The sequence below is a fragment of the Panthera pardus genome, unplaced genomic scaffold, assembly GCF_024362965.1.
Source record: "Panthera pardus isolate Hobbes unplaced genomic scaffold, ASM2436296v1 HiC_scaffold_12, whole genome shotgun sequence".
Classification (NCBI taxonomy): domain Eukaryota; kingdom Metazoa; phylum Chordata; class Mammalia; order Carnivora; family Felidae; genus Panthera; species Panthera pardus.
Window position 1 is genome coordinate 69,124,236 of NW_026526677.1, and position 22,814 is coordinate 69,147,049.

At 38.3% G+C, this 22,814-nt stretch overlaps 1 protein-coding gene across 3 annotated transcripts in view; it reads left to right on the top strand.

The window, feature by feature from the left end:
- CCDC81 (coiled-coil domain containing 81) overlaps positions 1–22,814 on the top strand; it is a 38,021-nt gene that overhangs the window by 8,499 nt on the left and 6,708 nt on the right. For all 3 annotated transcript variants that reach the window (XM_053900172.1, XM_053900173.1, XM_053900171.1), the window contains 11 exons: positions 91–247; positions 3,880–4,136; positions 7,012–7,091; positions 9,561–9,685; positions 11,581–11,704; positions 14,661–14,754; positions 15,362–15,508; positions 16,416–16,520; positions 16,662–16,834; positions 18,078–18,156; positions 18,373–18,593. In XM_053900172.1, coding sequence (XP_053756147.1) covers positions 190–247; positions 3,880–4,136; positions 7,012–7,091; positions 9,561–9,685; positions 11,581–11,704; positions 14,661–14,754; positions 15,362–15,508; positions 16,416–16,520; positions 16,662–16,834; positions 18,078–18,156; positions 18,373–18,593 — 1,463 coding nt within the window. In that variant the 5' untranslated portion in view covers positions 91–189. The remainder of the gene's footprint in view (positions 1–90; positions 248–3,879; positions 4,137–7,011; positions 7,092–9,560; positions 9,686–11,580; positions 11,705–14,660; positions 14,755–15,361; positions 15,509–16,415; positions 16,521–16,661; positions 16,835–18,077; positions 18,157–18,372; positions 18,594–22,814) is intronic.

A 22,814-nucleotide genomic window follows, 5' to 3' on the forward strand; every position in this document is an offset into this window, starting at 1 on the left:
TTGAATAGCGGTACTAAGGGTTATTTTTCCTTACCTCTTCAGTGATTTCTGATTGTTGCTCTTTTTTTTCCCCCTTCCTTTTTCTTTCAGGGTGTTCAGATTCCAGGGCTTGGAACTTTTACTTTCACGAGACAAAAAATTGACGTGGGAAACAACAAGTTTATTCTGATTCAGAGACCCATATTTATCATGGCAGAGAAGTTAGTACGGATCCATGAACTCAAACAAAACAAAACATACATTCCTGGTAAATCTTTTCAATATTTAAGACATTCTCAGAAAGTTACTGGCCTGGGAATGAAAATGGAAGGGCAAAGTTTGTTCAGTTGCTGCTTTATCAGTTTGTGATTTCAGCTCACTTTTCACCTGGTACCTTTGGAAGAGGGAAGGGCCAAGGTGGGAAATGATAGACAGTCTTCCTGCAGGACATTTTAAACCTCAGTAGCTTAAGAGGCAGGCATGGGAAGACTTGATGTGATATCAAGGCACACTTACATGCCACATTACAGAGTTATACAGCCTTTGTTCATTTTTTTAGACCCTCAGAAATTAAAAGTGGTTATAGAGAAAAAGTTAATTAGGGACTGTAATTAGAATTACAGTCCATATTAGCTATGAAAAAGATCACTAACTGTGTTCTATCATATATAATGTACATTATTAAAACTTAGAAGTGAGGCTAATGATTCCATAAAGACTTAATGAATACCTTATATACCTCTCACACCCTAAAATCTTCCTCCCTTGTTTTCTCCCTTCCTCCTTCCCCTTCCCTTCCTTCTGCCTCCCTTCCTTTCTTCCCTCTTTCCACAAATATTTACTGAGAGCCAACTATGTGTTAGGCCTTGTTCCAGGCACTTGAGATATAGTGATAAGCTAAAGGGACATGGTGCCTGACAGAGGATGCTTACTTACCTTCCAGCTTTGGTGTGTAGACTTGGTGACACATCCCCTGGTTACTTAGAGGCCTTTGGGGACGTCCTTCCTGATTTCTGGGCTGTATTCATTTTAACCTTCCTTATCATCCCCTCTTGCATTGCACTCCTACGTGGATAGAAGCAGTCCACCCCAAATGTCAGCAGGTGAAAAGGCTAAAACTGGCCTTTATGGTAACTTCCCTGAAAGTTAATTTTCAGCGTAACTTACCACCAAAAAATGAAATATTGGGAAACCAAATACCAACAAGTTATACTTAGAATTCATTATGCATATGATCTTTATGGTAGATTTGATGGACTTTTCAGCCATCTTTACCTAGAATTTTATGACAGAAGGCATAGAATACCCCAATTCATCAAAAACCTACCAATTAAAGTGAAAATAAAGCCAACTTGTTTTTTTTTTAACAAAAACATCTTGGATCTCATAGTATAGTCCAAAAAAAGTAGCTTGGATCTATAATTAATTTTTTTACAAGGCTGAAGAAATTTCAGAATTAAATATATATGATTGAATTAATTCACAAGAACAATTCTGTCTCTAGTTTAGCTTTGGGGTTATGGGTCTTCATCATTAATTAAGTAGGTAATTAATTAAACATTATACATTGGTTCTTAAAGATTATCAAGACATGGTCCTTGCTTTGAAGAGCTCAAAATTTAGCATGGGAGATAAATATATAAGCAAATATTGCAACCTGATTAAATGCTGTGAAAGCAGCATTGGTCAGAACTAGATTGAATGTAGGGGAGCCCAGAGGAGAGCATGCTTAACTTTGCTCAGGGAGGCTTAGGAAGATGACATATACCAGGAGGTCTTAAAGAATGATAGGGCTTTGCTGGCATAGAAGCTGTGGGAGATATTTCAGGAACAATGAGAATAATTCAAGAATAAGAATAAGGTATTTCTCTGTGGCCAAGGCATATGATTGTGGAGGCAATTGGAGGGAATTAAGACAAAAGTGGTTGGAAGCAACTAAGTTGTAAGGGGCTATAGGCAGTATGATAAGGACTTTGGGATTCATCCTATAGGCAGTGGGGAGCCATTGAAAGTTTTTGAGCAAGGAACTGTATGTACTAGTCCAGTTTTTAATTTAGGAGGATAGTTCTTTTAATTATAGCAGTTTGATGAAATATGGTAGGAGCCTGATTGCAGTGGCAATCAGGAGGGAGATGAAGGAATCTATTTGTGAGATATTTCCTATGGAGAACTGATGGGATTTGGCTGCCAGTTGAGACTGGTGGGTAGCAAGAAGAAGGAAGGTACGTAGCATGACTCCGATTTATTGGAAAATAGATGTACGTTTTTGTCATTAACACCTTAGGGAAGCAAGGGGGGAGGCAGGTTGGGGTGGTAGATAAAGTAATGAGTTAGCTTTTGGACATGTTAAATTTGAAATTCCTGTAGGGATACGTAGGTGGAGGTAGTTCCAGAGCTCAGGTGAGGGATGGAGACTAGAGGTCAGGATTTGGAAAAATTTACCTAGGAGAAGATATAAAGTAAGAGAAGGAGACAGACAAGGACAAAGTCTTGTTTAAAAACAACAACAACAGGGGCGCCTGGGTGGCGCAGTCGGTTAAGCTTCCGACTTCAGCCAGGTCACGATCTCGCGGCCCGTGAGTTCGAGCCCCGCGTCAGGCTCTGGGCTGATGGCTCGGAGCCTGGAGCCTGTTTCCGATTCTGTGTCTCCCTCTCTCTCTGCCCCTCCCCCGTTCATGCTCTGTCTCTCTCTGTCCCAAAAATAAATAAAAAACGTTGAAAAAAAATAAAAACAACAACAACAGAAAACAGCACAACAAAACACCATCTTATCAGAAGTAGATGAGGAAGGAAATCAGCAAAGGAGACCAAAAAAGAGGAAATTGGAGAACCAAGAGTGGTGCCATGGATACAAGAGCATAGAGAGGGCACGGTCAATGGAGGTTACAGAGAGGTCATGAGATTAAGATTTGCAATGTATCCATTGGCTTGTCCATTATGAGATGATAGTGTCCCTACTGAAGTAAGTGGGCTAGAAGACAGATTGAAGAGAGACATTGGATAAATGGGAGGGAACAATCCATAGGCAGGCAATATAGCATTTTCTTTTAAGAACTTCATTAAAAAAATGGAGGGAGGTGGTATAGAATCACCATCAAATTGTACAGAAGATCATGGCTGATATAGGGAAGCTTGTGTTTTGCAGATATTAATCTTCATCATCCAGCACCATTGGGCACTTGGAAAGCTATAAATTAATGCTTGCTCAATGAATGTTTAGAATGTTCTTCTTTCTATCCTGTTCCTCTATTAGTGGATCTTGTTGCTGCCTCTTTTTGGATTTATTATCTTGATCGCCTTTGTTATTTATCCCCTTTTTTGACTGGTGATCTGTTCTTGTGGAATAGACCCTATCTTATTTTTATGCTAGATATACCATATTCCTTTGCAATGTCATTTAGGGATTCATTAGGGAGAAAAAGCAAGTTATCCAGTCTGATACCCTCCGATAAGACACTTTCATTTGAAGGTAACATCTACTGAACTATCTTTTCAAAACACTTGACATTTATGGATATTTATAAACATTTAAAAATGATGTGATAATTGGAGGAGACAGACAAGTGTATTGCTACAGTATGTCCTGAGAGATAAGAGGGCTGAAAACTTCAGAAAACCCTCTGATGAAGAAATGCAGTTAGTTATTACATTGTCTCCAAGGGAAAATCAAAAGCTCGTCTGGAATTTGCTTAGAAACCTAATTGTTCTTATTGTGAGCAAAATATATACTTTTGAGGAAAATTGTACTGATTACTGTCTACTGTTAGGGTACAACTAAGGACTTAACATGGACAATTCTATTTTTGAGTATTAAGAATCAGATAATTATTTGTGAGTGTATATGACATGACCTTGTTGTAATTTACACTTCCTTTCTCCCACCCTGTCTTTCTCCTCTAGGTGATATTCCAGTTATTCCACTTAATTTTGTCACAATATCCCTGCAGGGTCCATTTAGCAGGGATACAGTGGAAAGCTGTGTGAAAGAAACTTTGCTTTTTTTATCACGATCCATTTCCATCAAACCAAATGTGGAGTTTACTTTCAAAGGAATCGGGATCCTCATGATTAAAGGCGGCAAAGTGAAGATGAGATTTTATAAGGATTTCCTTTGTAAAATGGATGGAACTGGGGCTTTGGCTGAAGCCCTCACAAATGTAAGTTAATGTTTTCCTTCTCCACACCCCTCTCCCAATCAAAACTTTGAATTACCTGTGTGTCATTATTAAGAAAAATTCAGGTTGACATTTTATTTATTATTATTTTTAAATGTTTATTTATTTTGAGAGAGAGAGCGTGGGCAAGCAAGTTGGGGGGACAGAGAGAGAGGGCGAGAGAAAATCCCAAGTAGGCTCCACACTGTCAGCATGCAGCCTGATGTGGGGCTCAATCTCAGGAACTATGCGATCGTAACCTGAGTTGAAATCAAGAGTCAGACACTTAACCAACTGAGCCACCCAGGCGCCCTGGGTTGATGTATTTTAAATGGCACTTACCCCAAGTGCAAAAAAAATGCTTTTTTATAGATGGTTAACTCTTTAACAAAAAGGTTAGAAGGGCAAAGAAACTTTAAGTTTCGAGTCAATGCCAACTGAAAAATATAAATAGTAATAAAAGCGTTCATAATTCTGAATACTTTATAGTACCATATAGTGTTTAAAAATTCTTCCATATCTATTATTTCATTTGAGTTGGAAAACATTATAAAACTGGCATTATTATCATCCTGATTTTACAAATGAGAAAAATGGAGGTTCAGAGAGATTATGTGGGAAGCCTGAAATCAGAGTGCTAATAAGTGGTAGAACCAGACTTCCTAATGGCTCTTTTTTTTTTTTTTTTGGCTGGTTGTAGCATTTATTTATTTATTTATTTATTTATTTATTTATTTATTTATTTAGAGTGCACAAACAACGGAGGGGCAGAGACCATGAGAGAGAGAATCCCAAGCAGACTCCATGCTCAGCATGGAGCCCGGGGTAGGGTTTGATCTCATTAACTGTGAGACAAGATCAAGAGTTAGATGCTTAACCGACTGAGCCACCTAGGTGTCCTTATGGTATTTTATTTTAATGACTACAATAAATCGAGTCATGGAAATGTATCTTTAGCTTTTAATTTGCCATACTGTGGAAGAAATTTCACAATTGACCCCATCATTATTAACTATTCAGTAGCTGGTATGACCTTCATGCTAAGTTGGACATAGCAGAGTTTAAGGAGGTAGTGAAACAGTTAATCACCAGGACTAACTGAATGCTTAGTGTGCCTTAAGAATGAAGAAAATTGGTACAAATGAATTATATTATCATAGAATGTTATAAAATCCTGGGTCCTATAGAGCAAAAGCCTGATTTTTAAGTGAAAGGCTATAAAATGAAAGTCTATAAATACGGTCTAATTCTACTCTCTACTCTCTAATTTCCTCTTTCATGGAGCTCTGGGATGGGGATTTAAGAGTTGTGCATAATGAAGCTCTTGGTGTTTTCTGCACAATCTGGCTTCATGTAGGATTTTAAAGATAGGCACTAACCCTGTGTATGTAAAGTGGAAACACACAGCTATCACCCTCCCGTTTCCATGAAAATACAGCAGAAGCAAGGCCAAAGTGCTGGCCCATCTCTAATCTTCAGGGATTCTACAGAACTTTGTAGCTTTAATAACATGGTCATAAGAGAGGACAGCCTGCTGCACTCTAAGACATAACTTTGAAGGAGCATTTTCCAGAAGTAGTCATCCCGAGAGATATTCTATGAAAAAAGGATCTGGAGACCAAAGCAGATGGAGGGCTGCTGCATATATCACCCTCCTGGACAGAAGCACAAAACACACTGGCATGTTAAAGGATCTGAGAAGTCTGCTTTAACTGCCTGAATCATGAATCGTGGAACTTTTGGTTAATCCAAGGCTTGTTAACAGCAAAAATCACATTTTGGGGGGATGCCTGGGTGGCTCAGTTGGTTAAGTGTCTGACTTGGGCTCAGGTCATGATTTTGCGGTTTGTGAGTTCGAGCCCCTCGTCGTGCTCTGTGCTGACAGCTGAGATCCTGGAGCCTGCTTCGGATTCTGTGTCTCCCTCTCTCTCTGCCCCTCCCCCACTTGTGCTCTGTCTCTCTCTATCAAAAATAAATAAAATGTAAAAAAAAAAATTTTTTTAAAAATCACATTTTGGGAAATTGCTATAAAGTGGTGAGAGTGATTCTTTTCCCCCAAATGTCCCATAACTTAAACCTGAGTGTTGTTCTGCAGAGTAGTTCTCTTGGGAAGCTGTAGGTTTATTTCAATGATGCTGCTTTTGCTGGAACCATATTTAAAACTTCTTTTTGCAAATTCCCTTCAAAGCCTTTTGTAAACCATATCATTCCAAAAATAATTTTGGATTTCTATACTAGTATAATGTAATAATGTCATTACTGTAAAATGTGATAATAGTTATAATAGCTGCTATTTGTTGAGTGTTTATTATGTGCCAGCCACTTACATACAGTACCTCATAAAAATTCTATGAATTAGATCCTGTTATCCCCACATACTCAGGGTTTAAGGTTACATAACTTAACAGTGTGGGGATGTGAACATGAATCCACGTGACTTCAAAGCCCTTCTCTTACCCTTCTCTTACCCTTCTCTTAGAATTATTTGGGTCAAGAGTGGAATTGGCTTCCTTGCTCATTTTCCTCATAGTTTCAAATAAGTCAGCTCTCCTTTTAAAGATGTATAAAAGAAGCCATCAACTCTGAAGGTAATTTCCAAAGAGGAAATGGTTTGAGAAAAGGCAGCATCAGTGGAATTGGTATGGGACTATCCAGGGTGATAAATGAGATAATTCCTCTTTGGATTTTAAGCTCTAGACTTTAAGCACTAAAAAAATATAAATAAATAAATAAATAAATAAATAAATAAATAAATAAATAAGAAATAACAATAGAGAGTATCATGGTAGCCTTGCCTCTGAGACTGCCTATAGCTTTGATTTGTATGTGTCATAGACCACTGCCCCAAGCATAACCTTTCTCTTTCTCTGTCCTCCAGAGGCCTGGCACTGTGGACTCCGTGTTGTCCAGCAGAGAGAGTTCAGAGAAGCAATCCAAGTGTGGGTGTGCATTTCCAAGGTCAGTGTTTTGCTCCACAGGTTCCTCCAGGCACAGCAATCCTTGTTGATTTATTAATGTGATTGGGTAGTGTTTCTCATCTTTTCTGGCTCATGCTCCTTTTAGTGTTCTCTCTCTTTCAGTGTTCCAGCAAAGAAGGATTTGTTGCATACACTTTCCGTAGTTAAGTTAGAAAGCAATGGCCAGTTAGACTATTTTTATTTATGATAATTCAACAACTCTATACATTACTTGATACTTATCATGATAAATGTACTCTTAATCCCCTTTATTTCACCCACCCTTCACCCACCTCCCCTCTGGAAACCACCAGTTTGTTCTCTGTATTTAAGAATCTGCTTTTTTGTTTGACTCTTCTTTTCTTTTGTTATTTGTCTTGTTTCTTAAGTTCCACATATGAGTGAAATGATATGGTGTTTATCTTTGTCTGTCTGGCTTATTTAATTTAACATTATACCCTCTAGGTCCATCTAGACTATTCATTTTTAAAACTACTCTTAGCTCCCTAGAAACTCTGATACTACCTCCCATCAATTTTAGTCCCTGCAATATTAGTGCAATTCTTCTCATCTTCTGAGCTTTCCTCTACCTTCCATCATTTCCTCTGAACTAGCTTTCTCTTTCTGCAGTCTAGCTCACCTGTCTGAGCTCTGATTCTTACCACTCAAGTGGTTAGAGAGATAAGGTAGAATAAAGGAACAACTTTATCCCAAGAGTGCAGTGGGTTTTACTGGTGGCTGCTGACAATGATTATAATAATGATACTGATGATAATAATAATAATAATAATAATTGTCATCTATGGAATACTTACTACTGTAGATGTCAGATGCTATTAAGCACTTTCTCAATATTATTGCACTTAATTTTCACTTTAGCTATTTTAGATGTGTATTTAATTTTATCCATTTTATAGAGGTGCAAAATTGTAATTTTAATTTTTTTTTCTTTTAATAAGTGAAACAACATGGTGCAGTATTAAGAACACTGGAATAGGGGGCGCCTGGGTGGCTCAGTCAGTTGAGTGTCCAACTTTGGCTCAGGTCATGATCTCGTGGTTTGTGGCTTTGAGCCCTGCATCGGGCTCTGTGCTGACAGCATGGAACCTGGAGCCTGCTTTGGATTCTGTGTCTGCCTCTCTCTCTGCCCTTGCCCTACTCATGGTCTGTCTCTCTCTCTCAAAAATAAATAAACATTTAAAAAATTTTTTAAAAAAGAGCACTGGAATAGGAGTCAGGAGACTTGGTTTTTTTTCCCCCAGTTTAGCTGTCACTCACTCATTGTGTACCCTTAATCATGTTCTTAATCTTAATTGCTATGCCATTAACTATTACGCTTTTCAGGTGGAGGAAGTTGGGGGAATAACAACCAGCTTCCCAGAGTATTATTTTCTCATGGTTTTTAAATCTGTGACATCCTCCTGTGTTAGTTGGTTTGGAACAACCCCCTCTAGGAAGGACTGTATGACATACCTCAAAATCAGTGTGAGGGTCAGAATAAACATTAGAGATTAGTTAGTCTAGACCCTTAATATTGTGGATGAAATGGACAAACAACTGAGTGGCCAAGCTAGAAATAAAACCACGGCTCCTGACTGTTCCACTATTCTTTCCATTGTACCATGTTGCCTTACTCATTAAAAATAAATCAATGGATTCAAAATAATTTTATTGTGATTGCATTTTGGAAGGCAAATTTGGCTGCCCCCTTGGACATATTTTGGCTGAAGCATTCCAGGAGGGAAATAATTGCAATGGGTCAAGAACAGAGATGGAAGCTCCTGTTAACTAGAGAGCCTAGAGATGGACCGGAGAACTCAAATACTCAAAATAGTTGTAGATGTTTTATTCATGTGAAGTTTGGTCCCTGAATTTACTGGAAGTACCACTCCTCCCCCACTGCCCTCTCTCCTGCTTACACCTCTAATGCAGCACTCCATACTTGAGACCACAGAAAACCTACAACTACATACACCAGCTGAACACATCCATTCCCCCATTGTGCTTTTGCAAGTCCCTCACTTTTGCCTGGGGAAAGGATGGAGCTGTGGGGAGGAGAAAGAAGGAGGGAGGAGTGGTTATTTCTGGGCATATTTCGGTCTCTGCCTACCAGGCTGTGAATCTTTGCCTTTAAGTCATCCAACAGCCACCTTTCACTGTCACCTCTATGCATCTGGTTACAGAACTAGAAAAGACAGCCGGGTTCAAACTGAGACCAAACCCAAAGCTTAAATCCCTCAATTTATCTTGATAAGAGCTGCTTTTGAGGCCTCAGTACTGAGAGGGAAGGTCTTGGTTGGCTCCCAAACTTAGCCTGAAAGAGAGCCTCAGTAAATCAAAGCACTTGCCCCCTTGAGAGAAGTGGGTGTATTTCAGAACCAGATAGCTAGCTGGGTTGCTTCTAAGGATTGAGAGTTCACACATTCACCTATTCAGGCCCAGTGCAGTAAACATCGTGGCTTGTTTCTAGGATTGAGATCAAGAAGTTGGACAAAAAACCACCTATGGAGACCATTGTAGAGGAAGATGAAAATGAAATGAATGGACAAGAGGAGTGCAAATTAAAAGACCATCCAAGCAAAGAAGGCGTCAGAGGTAGGCCAATATTGCTACCATATTGATGGTAGCCCAGCCATATTGCTTAGTGACTTCTATGCTCAAAATAAATAAAGTTAGAATCATGAATAATTACTGTATTCTTGTTTCTAACATATATCTTCTATTCCTGGAATCTTGTATCTCATCTTAACCACTTTTTGACTCTCAGGCTTTTAGACTATGATCTCTTTGCTGGTTCCCCATTACTTAAAGAGGTCAAAATTCATATGCCTACAGGGTCCAGTCAGATAATGTAAATGCATGAAGTGGGTTGCATTTAACATGATAGGGTGACATGTTAGCATAAATAATAATTTTTATGAAAAATGGAGAATGGAAGTTTTGCATCTTTGATACTTGGCTTAATATAAGGTGGCTGGATTTTCATATCTGTGTCTTCATTTAATCTGTTATGATATGTTTGTGTTGGTTGAAGCATATGAAGAAAATCCCAGGACTTCAAAGACTTTTAGAAAGGATCCTAGGGATCCTTAGGGGTTGCCATGCCACCCTTTGGAAACTTCCTTTAGGAGATTATTGCTTTGTAGGCAACACACTAATTGACATTGAAGCAAAAAATGCTGATGGAGCCAAAAAAAAACCCATGTCAGTGGGTAAACATTGGCTTGTGGATATTGTTTTTGCAACATGTGGCCTACAGGATTACATGTAAACTGTTAGCCTAATATTCACATGTTTTTGTGTCTGTAACCTCATCTGTCACTGTTTCCTATAGATTCCTTCTCTGAGCAAAATTGTCTATTTATGTCCTTCTAACACATCTTGTCCTTCCCTGACTTCATGTTTTTGTTCATTCTTTTTCTCTTGCCTAGAATGTCCTTCCTTTTCTTACAGTCTAGCCCAATCCTACTTACCTCTTAGCATCATTTTTACATCGCACTTACTCCATGAACACTTCTCTCATCACTGGATTCTGAAGTGTCTTCTTTCATCTCTAAACATGGCAGACCCTTAAAGATAGCACCATCAATTGGAATGTAGACGTTTTTCATCATTGTCCTGAGTTGCTATTTATGCAATGTATGCAAAGCGACTTAGCATTGTAGGCACGTAATAAGACCTCCACGATGAGAGCTCTTGGGGTTTTTGTCTATATCTTATTTTTCTCTACAACTATAGATCTTCCCCAATTTAACGATGGGGTTATGTTCAGGTTAACCCATTACAAGTTGAAACTATCATAAGCTGACAATGTGTTTAATATATCTAACCTACTGAACATTATAGCTAGCCCGTCTGAAATGTGTCATCTAGCCTACATTAGCCTATAGCTGGACAAAATCACCTAACACAAAGCCTATTTTATAATAAAGTATTGAATATCTTATGTAACTTATTGACTCCTGGAAGTGAAAAACAGACTGGTTGCATGGGTACAGAATAGCTGGAAGTGTATCACTTGTTTACTCTCCTAACTGTGGCTGGCTGCCTGCTGCAGCTTGCTGGGCCGCCCAGCATCCCCAAGGGAATGTTGTGTCACATATCACTAGTCCAGGGAAAGATCACAATTCAAAATTCAAAGTGCAGTTTGTACTGCATGCACATCACTTTACACCATCAAAAGCCAAAGTCACAAATCATAAGTCAAACCATTATTAAGTTGAGAACTTTCTGTATATCTTTTGAAAGATCTTGAAGGGCAAAGACTTGCCTCTTGTATTTTCTAAAGTGACTAGCCAGTGTCTTGCACGTAATAAATATACAAAAAAATATTTGTTTGAATCACACTAGGGCAAGGGACAATAATTTAAGATAAGAAATGTATCTTATATATAAATTTTCCCGGGTAAAATAACGAGTTTTAAAAATTAGTTAAGTACAAAACCACCTATTTAAAGTTGAAAGGAAAATTGGTTTCATTCATTTTACAGAGATCATAACACACAAGAAACTTCGAGAAAAACATGCTCTCTCTCCTTTCAAAGTGACAAACATCAGCTTTCCAAACATGGTGGAGCAGAATGTTAGTGGTGGTAAGAGTGTGAACCGCGAAAGGTAATGCATTGGTATTTTATCTGGTGTCTGTTACTAAATATATTTTTGAGTTATATCTTGATGCAGGGAATTTAAATGAGTGTTTATTCATTCCTTCATTCTGTATCCTTGAGTACATTCTACCTGTTAGGTGATTGGGATAATAGATTCAGTCAGGGCTCATAATCTAGTGGGAAAGCCAGGCATACATAGAGTGATAAATTATGACTCAGTAGGATAAACACTATGACAGAGGTGGAAACAAAATAGCACAGGGGAGAGAACATCTAACTCTCTTGTGGATTTGGGAAAATTTCCCTTGTTTTCTGAGTGCTTGGATATTATGATATAACATAGTTTCATTATTTGGATCAAATTGGAAAGTTTTGCTAAACATGGCTGGCATTCAATAAACATTCTTTGAATGAATGAATGTATTACAATTCATTATGGTCACGTCTTCTAACAATGTTATGTCAAAAGATTTCTATTTTCATTTTTTTTAAGTTTACTTGTTTATTTTGAGAGAGAGAGAGAGAGAGAGAGAGAGAGCAAGCAAAGGAGAGTCAGAGAGAGGAGAGAGAGAATTCCAAGCAGGCTCCACACTGTCAGTGCAGAGCCTGATGTGGGGCTTGAACTCACAAACCATGAGATCATAACCTGAGCCAAGATCAAGAGTCAGATGCTTAACTGACTGAGCCACCCAGGCACCTCAAAAGATTTCTATTTTCTTTTTTTTCTTTTTTATTAACACACTTTTTTTTAAAGTTTATCTTTTACTAATTTTTGAGAGATAGAGAGCAAGTGGGGTAGGGGCAGAGAGAGAGGGAGACAGAATCCCAAGCAGGGCTTGATCTCAGGAACTGTGAGATCATGACCTGAGCTGAAATCAAGAGTCAGATGCTCAGACTGAGCCACCCAGGCACCCCAAGTAGGACACTTTTTAAAACCTCAAATTAGTCAACCATACTCAAGTTATCTATTGAGCATTGATTATTTACACTGCACTGGGCTAGCAAATTTGAATTTGTTAATGTGTCACAATGTATCAGCTATCATATGTGTGATTTATGCACTCTGTGGTACTAAAGTCATGTTCAAAACCCTGGGCATGCTTGTTTTGAATAATCTCATGGTTATGAAAGATAATTGTGAATTAAATGTCTTGTACTTTGGAATTTAGTTCAATCCAACAGACACTGAGCACCACAGTATGCTGGGCATTACTTTAGACATCAAAGATACAGAGCTGTAAGACATATAAAAGACATATAAACAGTCACTTAGGGAGACTGACACTAAAGAAGTAGTACACATGGTAAAGACAACAAAAGAAAGTAGAGGAGCTGCAAGGAGGAGGGAGTAATTAATTGTTAGGGCTTATTGGTGGAGGCTTCCTATAGATGTTGACCAAAAAATGGTTGGTTTTGTGTGTGTGTGTGTGTGTGTGTGTGTGTGTGTGTGTGTGTAATGTGTATCACAGAAATTTTGAAAAATGGGAAAGGAATAGATACAAAAAAATCACCCATTATACATATATTTATATTTGAAACATATACACACATTTTAAGTACAACTGAGATCATATCATATGAAACTTTGTTATACTCAACAATAAGTGGTTAACATTTTCCCATGGCTTTGAATGTCCAGAACATGAACAAATAATTGCACATCATTTCATTAATTAAACCTTTTGTTTAACTCATCTCCTTTTGGATATTTAGATTATTTTTAGTTTTTTAATATTATAAACCATACTGTGACAATATAGCTACACATAATTCTCTGCATGCACCTGAATATTCTATAGAATAAAAACTTTAAGGTAAAATTTTAGAGGTAAGAGATGAGCCCATTTTTCATGCCTTTGATACATGCTACCAATTATTCTCAGGAAGGTTATATCAAATTATCTTCCCAGTAGCAGAAATATGAGGGACTGCTGTCTTCTCCATAGTTTTGTTAATACTGGACATTGTACCCTCCAATGGATTCCATTCTTACCCAGGGTAAAAGCCAGAGCCCTTGCCATGGCCTCCAAGAGCCTGTTTGGTCTCTGATCTCTCTCCTACTTTCTGTCTGCTATCTCATCTTTCTCTGGCTACTTTGAGCACAGGTACACTCCCACCTCAAGGACTTTGTACTCATTCACTCTGCCTGGAATGCTTTTTGCATCAGATATTTGATTATTATTAACCCCTCCTTCTTTCAGCTATTTACTGAAATATCACCTTCTTGGTACATCTTACATGGGCGTTCTGTTTTATGGTTCAATACTCCATCCCTCCAGCATTGTAGGGCATTTATCACCTTCACACATTCTATTTTTTAAATAAGTTTATTATTTTGAGAGAGAGAGTGTGTGTGTGAGCGGGGGAGAGGCAGAGAGATAGGGAGAGAATCACAAGCAGACTCCAATACTCAGAGCAGAGCCTGATGTGGGGCTCAATCCCACAACCCTGAGACTATAACTTGAGCCGAAATCAAGAGTCAGATGCTCAACTGACTGAGCCACCCAATCACATATACTATTGAATTGACTTACTTGTTTATCAGCTGGCTGTCAGTTCTTATCAGAATGTTAATTCCATAAGGACAAGGATTTCTTTTTCTTATTTTTTTTGTATATTTTGTTCTTTACTGCATCTCCCATGCCTAAAACAGTGCATATAATAAGCACAATACATTTTGTAGAATGAATACATTTTATACCCATTTCATAGCATTGGTAACTGAGATTTTTTGCAAGATGACCCAGGTTGCCTAATGCCAGTCAACTTGTAAGCAAAAAAGCTGGGATTCAAACCCCAGTTTATTTGACACAAACCATGGATTCTTAACCTCAATACATATAGATCCTCTAGAAAGATCGCTAAGATTATTTTTCTTTCCCTTATATTTGTGCTTGCTTCCCAAATTATCATAGCTCATGTCAGACTTTTAAACATTAATTCATGTTGCACTGTTTTTATAGCTTATCATCTCCACATTATTTGAAAGATTACAATAAAATGAAGCATAAAATTTCTCCAGCCACTGGTTGCCAGGATCATACTAAAGCAGGACAGGTACAGTGTCTTCAAACAAAGTTCTCTTTCTGTTTCTGACTTCCGTTTCTCAGTAAGAGTTATGGGAATTGCTTTTTTTTTTCAATGTATGGATATGGTTCAAATACTCAGGACCCCAAATTAGACTCCAATAAACATATCTATTAGTTAAAATCTACTAGGGTTAACACAAGTAGGGTTGGTATATCTCTTTCTAATTTTCACTTGCTACAAATACATTTCTTTTTTGAGGTAAAGAGAGGGTGCAGTGAGCAAGGGCGGGGGGGGGGGGGTGGAGAGAGAGAGAGAAGTGGGGCTCACCCAACGCAGGACTCGAACTTGCAAACCATGAGAGATCATGACCTGAGCCAAAGTCAGATACTTAACTGACTGAACCACCCAGGCCCACCTGCTATAAATACTTTTGATCAAATGAGAGTTCAGTAAATCCTCTTGGATATTTGTGGAGCCCACTTTGCAAGACTCATGTTTCTAATTGCCATCAATACATTCGTTTATAGAGTATGTTGCTTGACATACTCAGTCTCTGGAAAGCTTGTGAAGGGAATGTGAAGGAAAACAAGTAAAAGGCAAAAAACTCAGTTTGTCTTCAAACTCGGTATTGTAGGAATTGTGTTATGTGTGTCTGCAACGAGCGCTGCGCAATTTGCCACGGCACCACAGCAGCGAGAGGAAGAGGTGGGAGAGAGAAAATGAGCAACACATTCGGCAGTATCAAATGATGAAGGATCAAGAGGAGCTCCAGAAACACCAGGTAGTTCAACACTCCGACTGAAGAATGGGACCGTAGGAACATGATTTTAAAGGGCCACGTTAAATGCCCCGTCATATGTCTGTACTGTAACGTATTTAATCATTTCCTTATTGTTGGACTAAAACTTGGGTTGTGTCCAAGTTTTCATAATAGTGAGCAACACTGGGATGAATGTCCAAGCAGCTGAATGTTTGTACCTGCCACTGATTTCTCCCTCTCCCCAACCCCCAAGGACTTAGTTTTAAAGGTGGAACTCCTGGATTTATATGGTTTTATTTGTGATTTCTAATACAACATAACCAAGGCTTTCCCCTTCAAATCTATGGCCTATCTCAAGCAAGCAAAGAGAGGATGGTACCTACATATTTGCACTGTCCAGATTTCTGTGGTCTCCCATAGTCGACCATACTGCTCTTTCCTGCATTTGTGATACCAGGTAACCACTTAAGAAATCTTCCATTCCCTCTTACGATCCCCACAGAGGTGCTGCCTAAAGCCACAAAACAGGAAAAAAGAAAAAAAACCTTCCCCAACCCACTTTTATAAACCTATGAAGCTTTATAGAAAGTACCATTGCCTCCAAAAGGCGAGTTTCTACCTCGGTTGGATTATTATAATGTAATAGAATTAATTTTTTTTAATGTTTATTTATTTTTTTGAGACAGAGAGAGACAGAGCATGAAGAGGGGAGGGTCAGAGAGAGAGGGAGACACAGAATCTGAAACAGACTCCAGTCTCTGAGCTGTGGGCACAGAGCCCAATGTGGGGTTTGAACTCACAGACCGCGAGATCACGACCTGAGCCGGAGTCGGATGCTCAATCAACAGAGCCACCCAGGCGCCCCTAGAATTAAATTTTTAAGGGCTGTATTTTCAGTACGTAATTTTTTGTTTGTTTGTTTTCAAAGATGAGAAATCTGGCTAATAGAGTACAGAATCAAAAAAATGCTGCCTATAATCTTGGAGTTGCTGAAGCTATAAGAATCCACAAGAAGGAGAAACCTGAATTTTGTGTGAGTCTTTTCAAAATTTCTGTTGCTAATACCTGCAAATACTATAAGTTAATCATGGATTTTAGTTTTCTCAATTACTACCTTTATTCTTTGTTGCTTTTTGGTATTTTAAAGTAAATGACTGCTTCTCCTTCATTCCAGAAATCTTTCCTATTTGATAAACGGCCACTCACTTCTGAGATTAATGCTTTTAAACAAGAAGAATATTCCCAAAGTCTCCTGAAACAAATGGATAACAGACGGGAAAAGCAAATAAAACAAAGACAAAACAGAGAGCTGCTGGACCGCCTAGAACAAAAGCATCTCACAGAGGAGTGAGTCTGGTTGACAGGCTCTAAAAACGGGTTCAGAATTTTCACGTGAAGCTTATTTCCATGTGGGATTCAATCAGCATTGGTAGTTTCATTAGCGCAACTATAACCAACTGAGCCAACCAACCCAGCTGGCAGCCAGTACCACAGCATAACATTTCATTAGAAAAATGAAAAAAGCTGTCATTATTATAATTATCATTATAGTGATACCAATCTATAACTGATTATAGAGAATCATTTTGTATTGTTTTGTGATCACTAATACTGGTAGATGAAAGAGGGGACTTGTCTTGAACAAGCACTATTCCCAGCTATTCCCAGTCAATCTCAAGTCAAAGCTGGGGTTTAATGTCAGTACCGGTATCTCACAGGGGAACCCGGGGACAGGAATGTGGGGGAGAGGGGATCTAAGAGGACTAGAATCAAGGACTAAAAAGTCATGTAAAGAATCCTTCCCTCTGCTCACCCCCATAGCTCCTTGGTAGACATCATCTTTATTCCAGCTCAAACCTGGATGAATGTTAGTCTGAATTCTGAATATTCAGGAAAGAGAATCTGATTGGTATTGTTCAGATCATCTGAGGTCTGGGATAGGGTCAGAGTTCAAACCTGCCTAAGCACGAGTCACACTTCTACTACTGAGGTCAGGAGAGAAATTAAAGAGGCTACTGTAGTGTGAGAGAGACTCCTAAAACAAATAATAAGCTAGCTTTTGGGACTTAAAAATTATTTTTCTACAAAATGTTTATGTTCCATTATACTCGCTTTATAGATCATATGGGTTCCCTCTAGGTTGCATATAACAGAATCATAATTTATAATAGGAAATATCACTTTCTTAAAAAGGAGTCTTATGGTGAATCGTTTTGTAGAAGAAATAGACACTTCCTGCTTTCCTGTCACAGTTTTTTAAAGCACAGGGGTTGGGGGGTGGGTGGTGGGGGGGGGGGGGTGGGAGGGTGAAGAAGGACCTGTCTTAGTGGTAGTGAATTTGGACAAAATGGTCATTCCTCTGCTTACACTTGTCCTGTCTGTCCTCTATTCAACACATTGTCCACTAGCCTATGCATTTGAATTACTCCTTTCTTTCTTAAAATGGAAGCTCCTAGAAAGAAATGCCACTTTTTATTTACCAGGCTCTCACTCCTATTGATACTTACTAATACATTTTAGTGATGTTAATCTGTATTACTAAAGACAATAACGAACGTCGCCCCCGCCTCCTCTTATCTTTAATTGCTAGACTTGCTGCACAGAGAGACAAATACATCAGAGATAAGATGGAAGACGCCCAGTGTTATAAGAGAGCTTTGGATGCACAGGTAAGGGGACAACTGTTATTTCAAAGTTCTGCAGTTCTGCAGTAGCATTCTAAAAATACGTATAAAAACTGTAGCCTTGTGTGTTACCCATTTGGTGGTTTTTGCAGCCCTTGTTCCTGCCTCTAAGGGACTGGTATTTTACTATGCTACACTGTTGTGCGTAAGGTTTATTGCCTGGTATCATTCTGATCTGTATTATATGTGTCCCTGTTTCAGATAAAGAACAAATCCATGTACATGTCCACGTTTGAGCCAGAGTCTTGTGAACCCATCTTTGCTAAGGATGAGAGTGAAATAATGGTGCAAAAGCGAAAGCGAGACCAGAAATACATGAAGCACCAGATGGAGATGGCTGCTAGCCAGCAAAGGAGAACCATCCTGCAGCACCTGGTGGGCCAAAAGCAGGATTTGCAGATGCTTCAGAGGACACAAAAAGAGTAAGGGACCCCAGGTCTTTCTTCCTCCTCCTCCTCTCCTGCTCCCCTCTCCACATTCCCCTTCTCTTTCTCTCCTTCTCCTACAACAGCACAGAAACAATAATAATAGTGAACACATTGAGGAGTTACTATGTACAAATATTATCCTTCAAACTTCATCTTGTTTCGTCCTCACAATTCACTCAATGAAGAAAGGTTATTGATTAAAAAAAACAACAACCCAACCAACCAGTCTCGATCCACCCCTCTCACCAGTTACCTTTCCATATTTTTCCTTCCCTTTACAGTACAACTTCTTAAAAGAGTTGTCCAGTTGTTGGAAATACAATGTGAGCCACAAAGCAGCTATTTTTCTCAACTAGACACAGACATGAAACTTGGGTCGTTTCTCCAATAAACCCTCTTCCTCCTAAGAACTGTTCATGTAGTAAGCTGCACTGATGACGGCTGGTGAGGGATGGTGAAGGTGGCAACGTAGGCAGAGGAGGACTTTATGCCTTATCAATGCAAATACCTTTAAATTCAAGCATCAAACACCCAGTTTCTTTCTTTTCCTTTTCTTTTCCTTCCCTTTCCCTTCTTTCCTTTCCTTCTTTTCTTTTTTGATTTGATGAGTTTATACATTATGCTGACCACAGGTGTAGCTACCATTTGTCCCGTTACATTGCTAGTACAATATCACTGACTGTATTCCTTATGCTCTGCCTTTTATTCCCATGACTTACCATTCCATAACTGGAAGGCTGTGTCTCCCACTCACCTTCACCCATTTTGCCTGATCATCCCCCCACCCCTTCCCTCTGGCAACCTTCAGTTTGTTCTCTGTATTTATAGAGATGATTCTGCTTTTTTGTTTGTTTATTCATTTTTTTTTTTTTTAGATTCCACTCATGAGTAGAATCATATGGTATTTGTCTTTCTCAGTCTGACTTGTTATTTCACTTAGCATAAAACTCCTTGGGTCCATTCATGTCATCTCAAATGACACAATCTCATCCTTTTTTATGGCAGTGTAATATTTCACGGTGTGTGTGTATGTGTGTGTGTATATATATACACCACATTTTTCTTATGCATTCATCTATTGGTGGATGCTTGGATGCATCCACATATTGGTTATTATAAATGATGCTGCAATAAATTTAGGGGTGCATATATATTTTTGAATAGCGTTTTCATTTTCTTTGGGTGAATACCCAAAGGTGGAATTACTGGATCCTGTGGTAGTTCTATTTTTAACTCTTTGAGGAAGCTCCATACTGTTTTCCATAGTGGCTGCACCAGTTTGTATTCCCACCAACAGTGCACTGCACAAGGGTTCCTTTGTCTCCACATCCTCACCAGCACCTGTCGTTTGTTGTCATTTTGATTTTAGCCATTCTAACTGGTATAGAGTGATAGCTCATTGTGGTTTTGATTTGCATTTCTCTGATGATGAGTGATGTTAAACTCTGTCCACTTCCAAGCTCCATGACCTGGGCCAAATCGCACACACACAGGGTTCTTTGGGCCCTCTTTTCCTCACATGAAACATAAGGATAATATAACTGCCCTACCTCTCCTTACTGTGAGAATTATATGAGTATGTATTTGAGAACGTTTTTGGTAACCGCAAAGCTCTGAACAAATATGAACTGAGGTCTTTACTTGGTTATCTCTCTTGTTGAAGCTCTGGTCACAGACCCCCTTTTCTGTAGGGGTCAGGTCCTTGTCTCCTGTTTCTATATCCTTTACTAGTTATTCCATATTCTCTCACTTTTCTTTTCGAACTTCCCTGTCTCTGGTCCATCTCAGGATGTCATCTGAGGCAAGTAGAGGGTCACTTTCTTTCAGAGGGGGTCATTTAGTCACTATGAAACAAACAGGCCTGCTAAAGTATTTTTACTTCTTTTTCTTTAAACTTTTCTGCTTTTGTTTATAAAAATATAACAAATTATGCTTATTAAAATAAGTCAATTGGTGGGGCGCCTGCGTGACTCAGTCAGTTACGTGTCTGACTCTTGATTTTGCCTCAGGTCATGATCTCGTGGTGTCTGAGTTTGAGCCGCATGTTGGGCTCTGTACTGATGGTAGGGAGCCTGCTTGGGATTCTCTTTATCTCCCTTTCTCTCTGCCCTTTCCCGCATGCTCTCTCTTGGTCTCTCTCAAAATAAATAAACTTTAAAAAAAAAGTCAATTGGTGGAGAGATTAAAAAAAAGGTTAATAATCTCCCCCCAGCCTTCTATATATTTTTCTATTCTTTACAAATATATTCAAATAATATGCATATTTTTTTCCTTCCATTTTTGTAAATGAAAATAAGAGCTGTGAGATCTTATACATTACTCTGCAGCCCAATCTTTCTTTAACCTAATAATACATCATTAGTTCATGTTCAGATCAGTACATAGAAACGAAATTCATTCTTCTTCAAAAACAGCATGATATCTATAATATGGATTGCTATAATTTAACTTTTGCATTATTGATGAACATTCACTCTGTTTCCAGATGGTTTGCTATTACAACAATTTTGCATTAAACATTTTTAATATATATCTTCATACTGGTTCTTTTGTTTCCATTGGATAAAATCCTAAAAGTGGAATTGCTGGATGCCAGCGCATGGCACATTTTAAATATCACCAGATACTGACAGTTTGCTTTCTAAAAAGGTATGGCAATTTGCTTCCAACAGCAGTCTTGTGGGAATCCTAGTTTGCCTCCCCTGTAGCCCCACTTCATTTTCTCACTTTCTTAGCATCTAAATTAAACTGAATTTTTAAACTATCCTTTTAAAAAGAATACAATTATAGCCAAAAAGCTTTTGAAAAGCTGCTCAACATCACTAATCATTAGGGAAATGCAAATCAAAGCCACAGTGAGATAGCTGCTTACTAACACATTGTTTCCACTTTCTGAACCGTGGGCAGGTCAGCCTTATTCGGCTGTCAGCTGTCATTGTTTGTACTGTTTGGAATAGATGTCATTTAGCTTTTAACTAAATGTGTGCCTCCAAGCTAAGAAGTGTTTCATGTTTTACTGAATATTTACTTATCTAGACCTGAGAGACAGGGATTCTCTACTCCAGTGAATAAAGGTAGCAAAATCAACTCCGGTGAATAAAGGTAGCAAAGTAGGATGGTGAGACTGCAAATGTAGCTGTGTTTTGTATTACACAATTTAATAATTTAATTCCAATCACATATCCATCCTGGAGGCCAAGTCTATGGACAGTCTGAACGAAGTAAGCAGTTAGCAAATTGTTCATTTTTCTCCTTGCAACTCATTTATGTAGATGGAAGAAAAAATCTTACACTGTTTAAGATCTGTATATCACTGTAATGTATACAGGTGAGATGGCTATCTTTTCTTCCCCCTAGGGCTTTATGCAAAGAAAACATATGTTTGCAGAATAACATCTTAAGGTTTCACAAATTCAAAGATAAAATGTGCTATCATGTATTTTGTATTATAAAATCTGTGCTTTGATTGTCTTGTGAAATGTCCAAATCAAGAATAATTATAGATTTTTCTTATACCACATGCACCATGAAACATTTAACAAGTACTTCTTTTAGACTATGCAAAAGATTAGAAAGGAAGAAAACTGTCGATTCAGTGGTAGACAAAACCATTAAGGTGCAATTATGATGTAAAAAGGAAAGATAAAGAAAACTAAGGCAAGCAAAAACAAACGCAAAAACTAAAACTAAAGAAAAAAGAGAAAGATACTAGGGTCACATTCGTTAGGATGGCTCCTATCAAAACCCAGAAAATAGTAGGTGTTGGTAAGGATGTGGAGAAATAGAAACCCCGGGCACAATTGATGAGAATGTAAAATGGTGCAGCCGCTATGGAAAACAGCATGGCAGTTACTCAAAAAATTAAAAATAGAATTACCATATGATTCAACAATTCCACTTCTGCGTAAAAGAATTGAAAGCAGGATCCTTTTTAGAAAATTAAAAAATTATTTTATTTTCACTCCAGTATAGTTAACATGGAATGTTATACATAACATATAGTGTAATATAACATCGTACGTTTTAGATGTACGATATAGTGATTCAATGATTCCATGCATTACTCATTGCTTATCAAGGTAAGTGTACTCTTAATCCCTTTTACCTATTTCACCCATACCCCATCCACCTCCCTCTGGTAACCACCTGTTTGTTCTCTATAGTTAAGAGTCTGTTTTTTGTTTTCTCTTTTCCCCCCCTTTTTTTGTTTGTTTT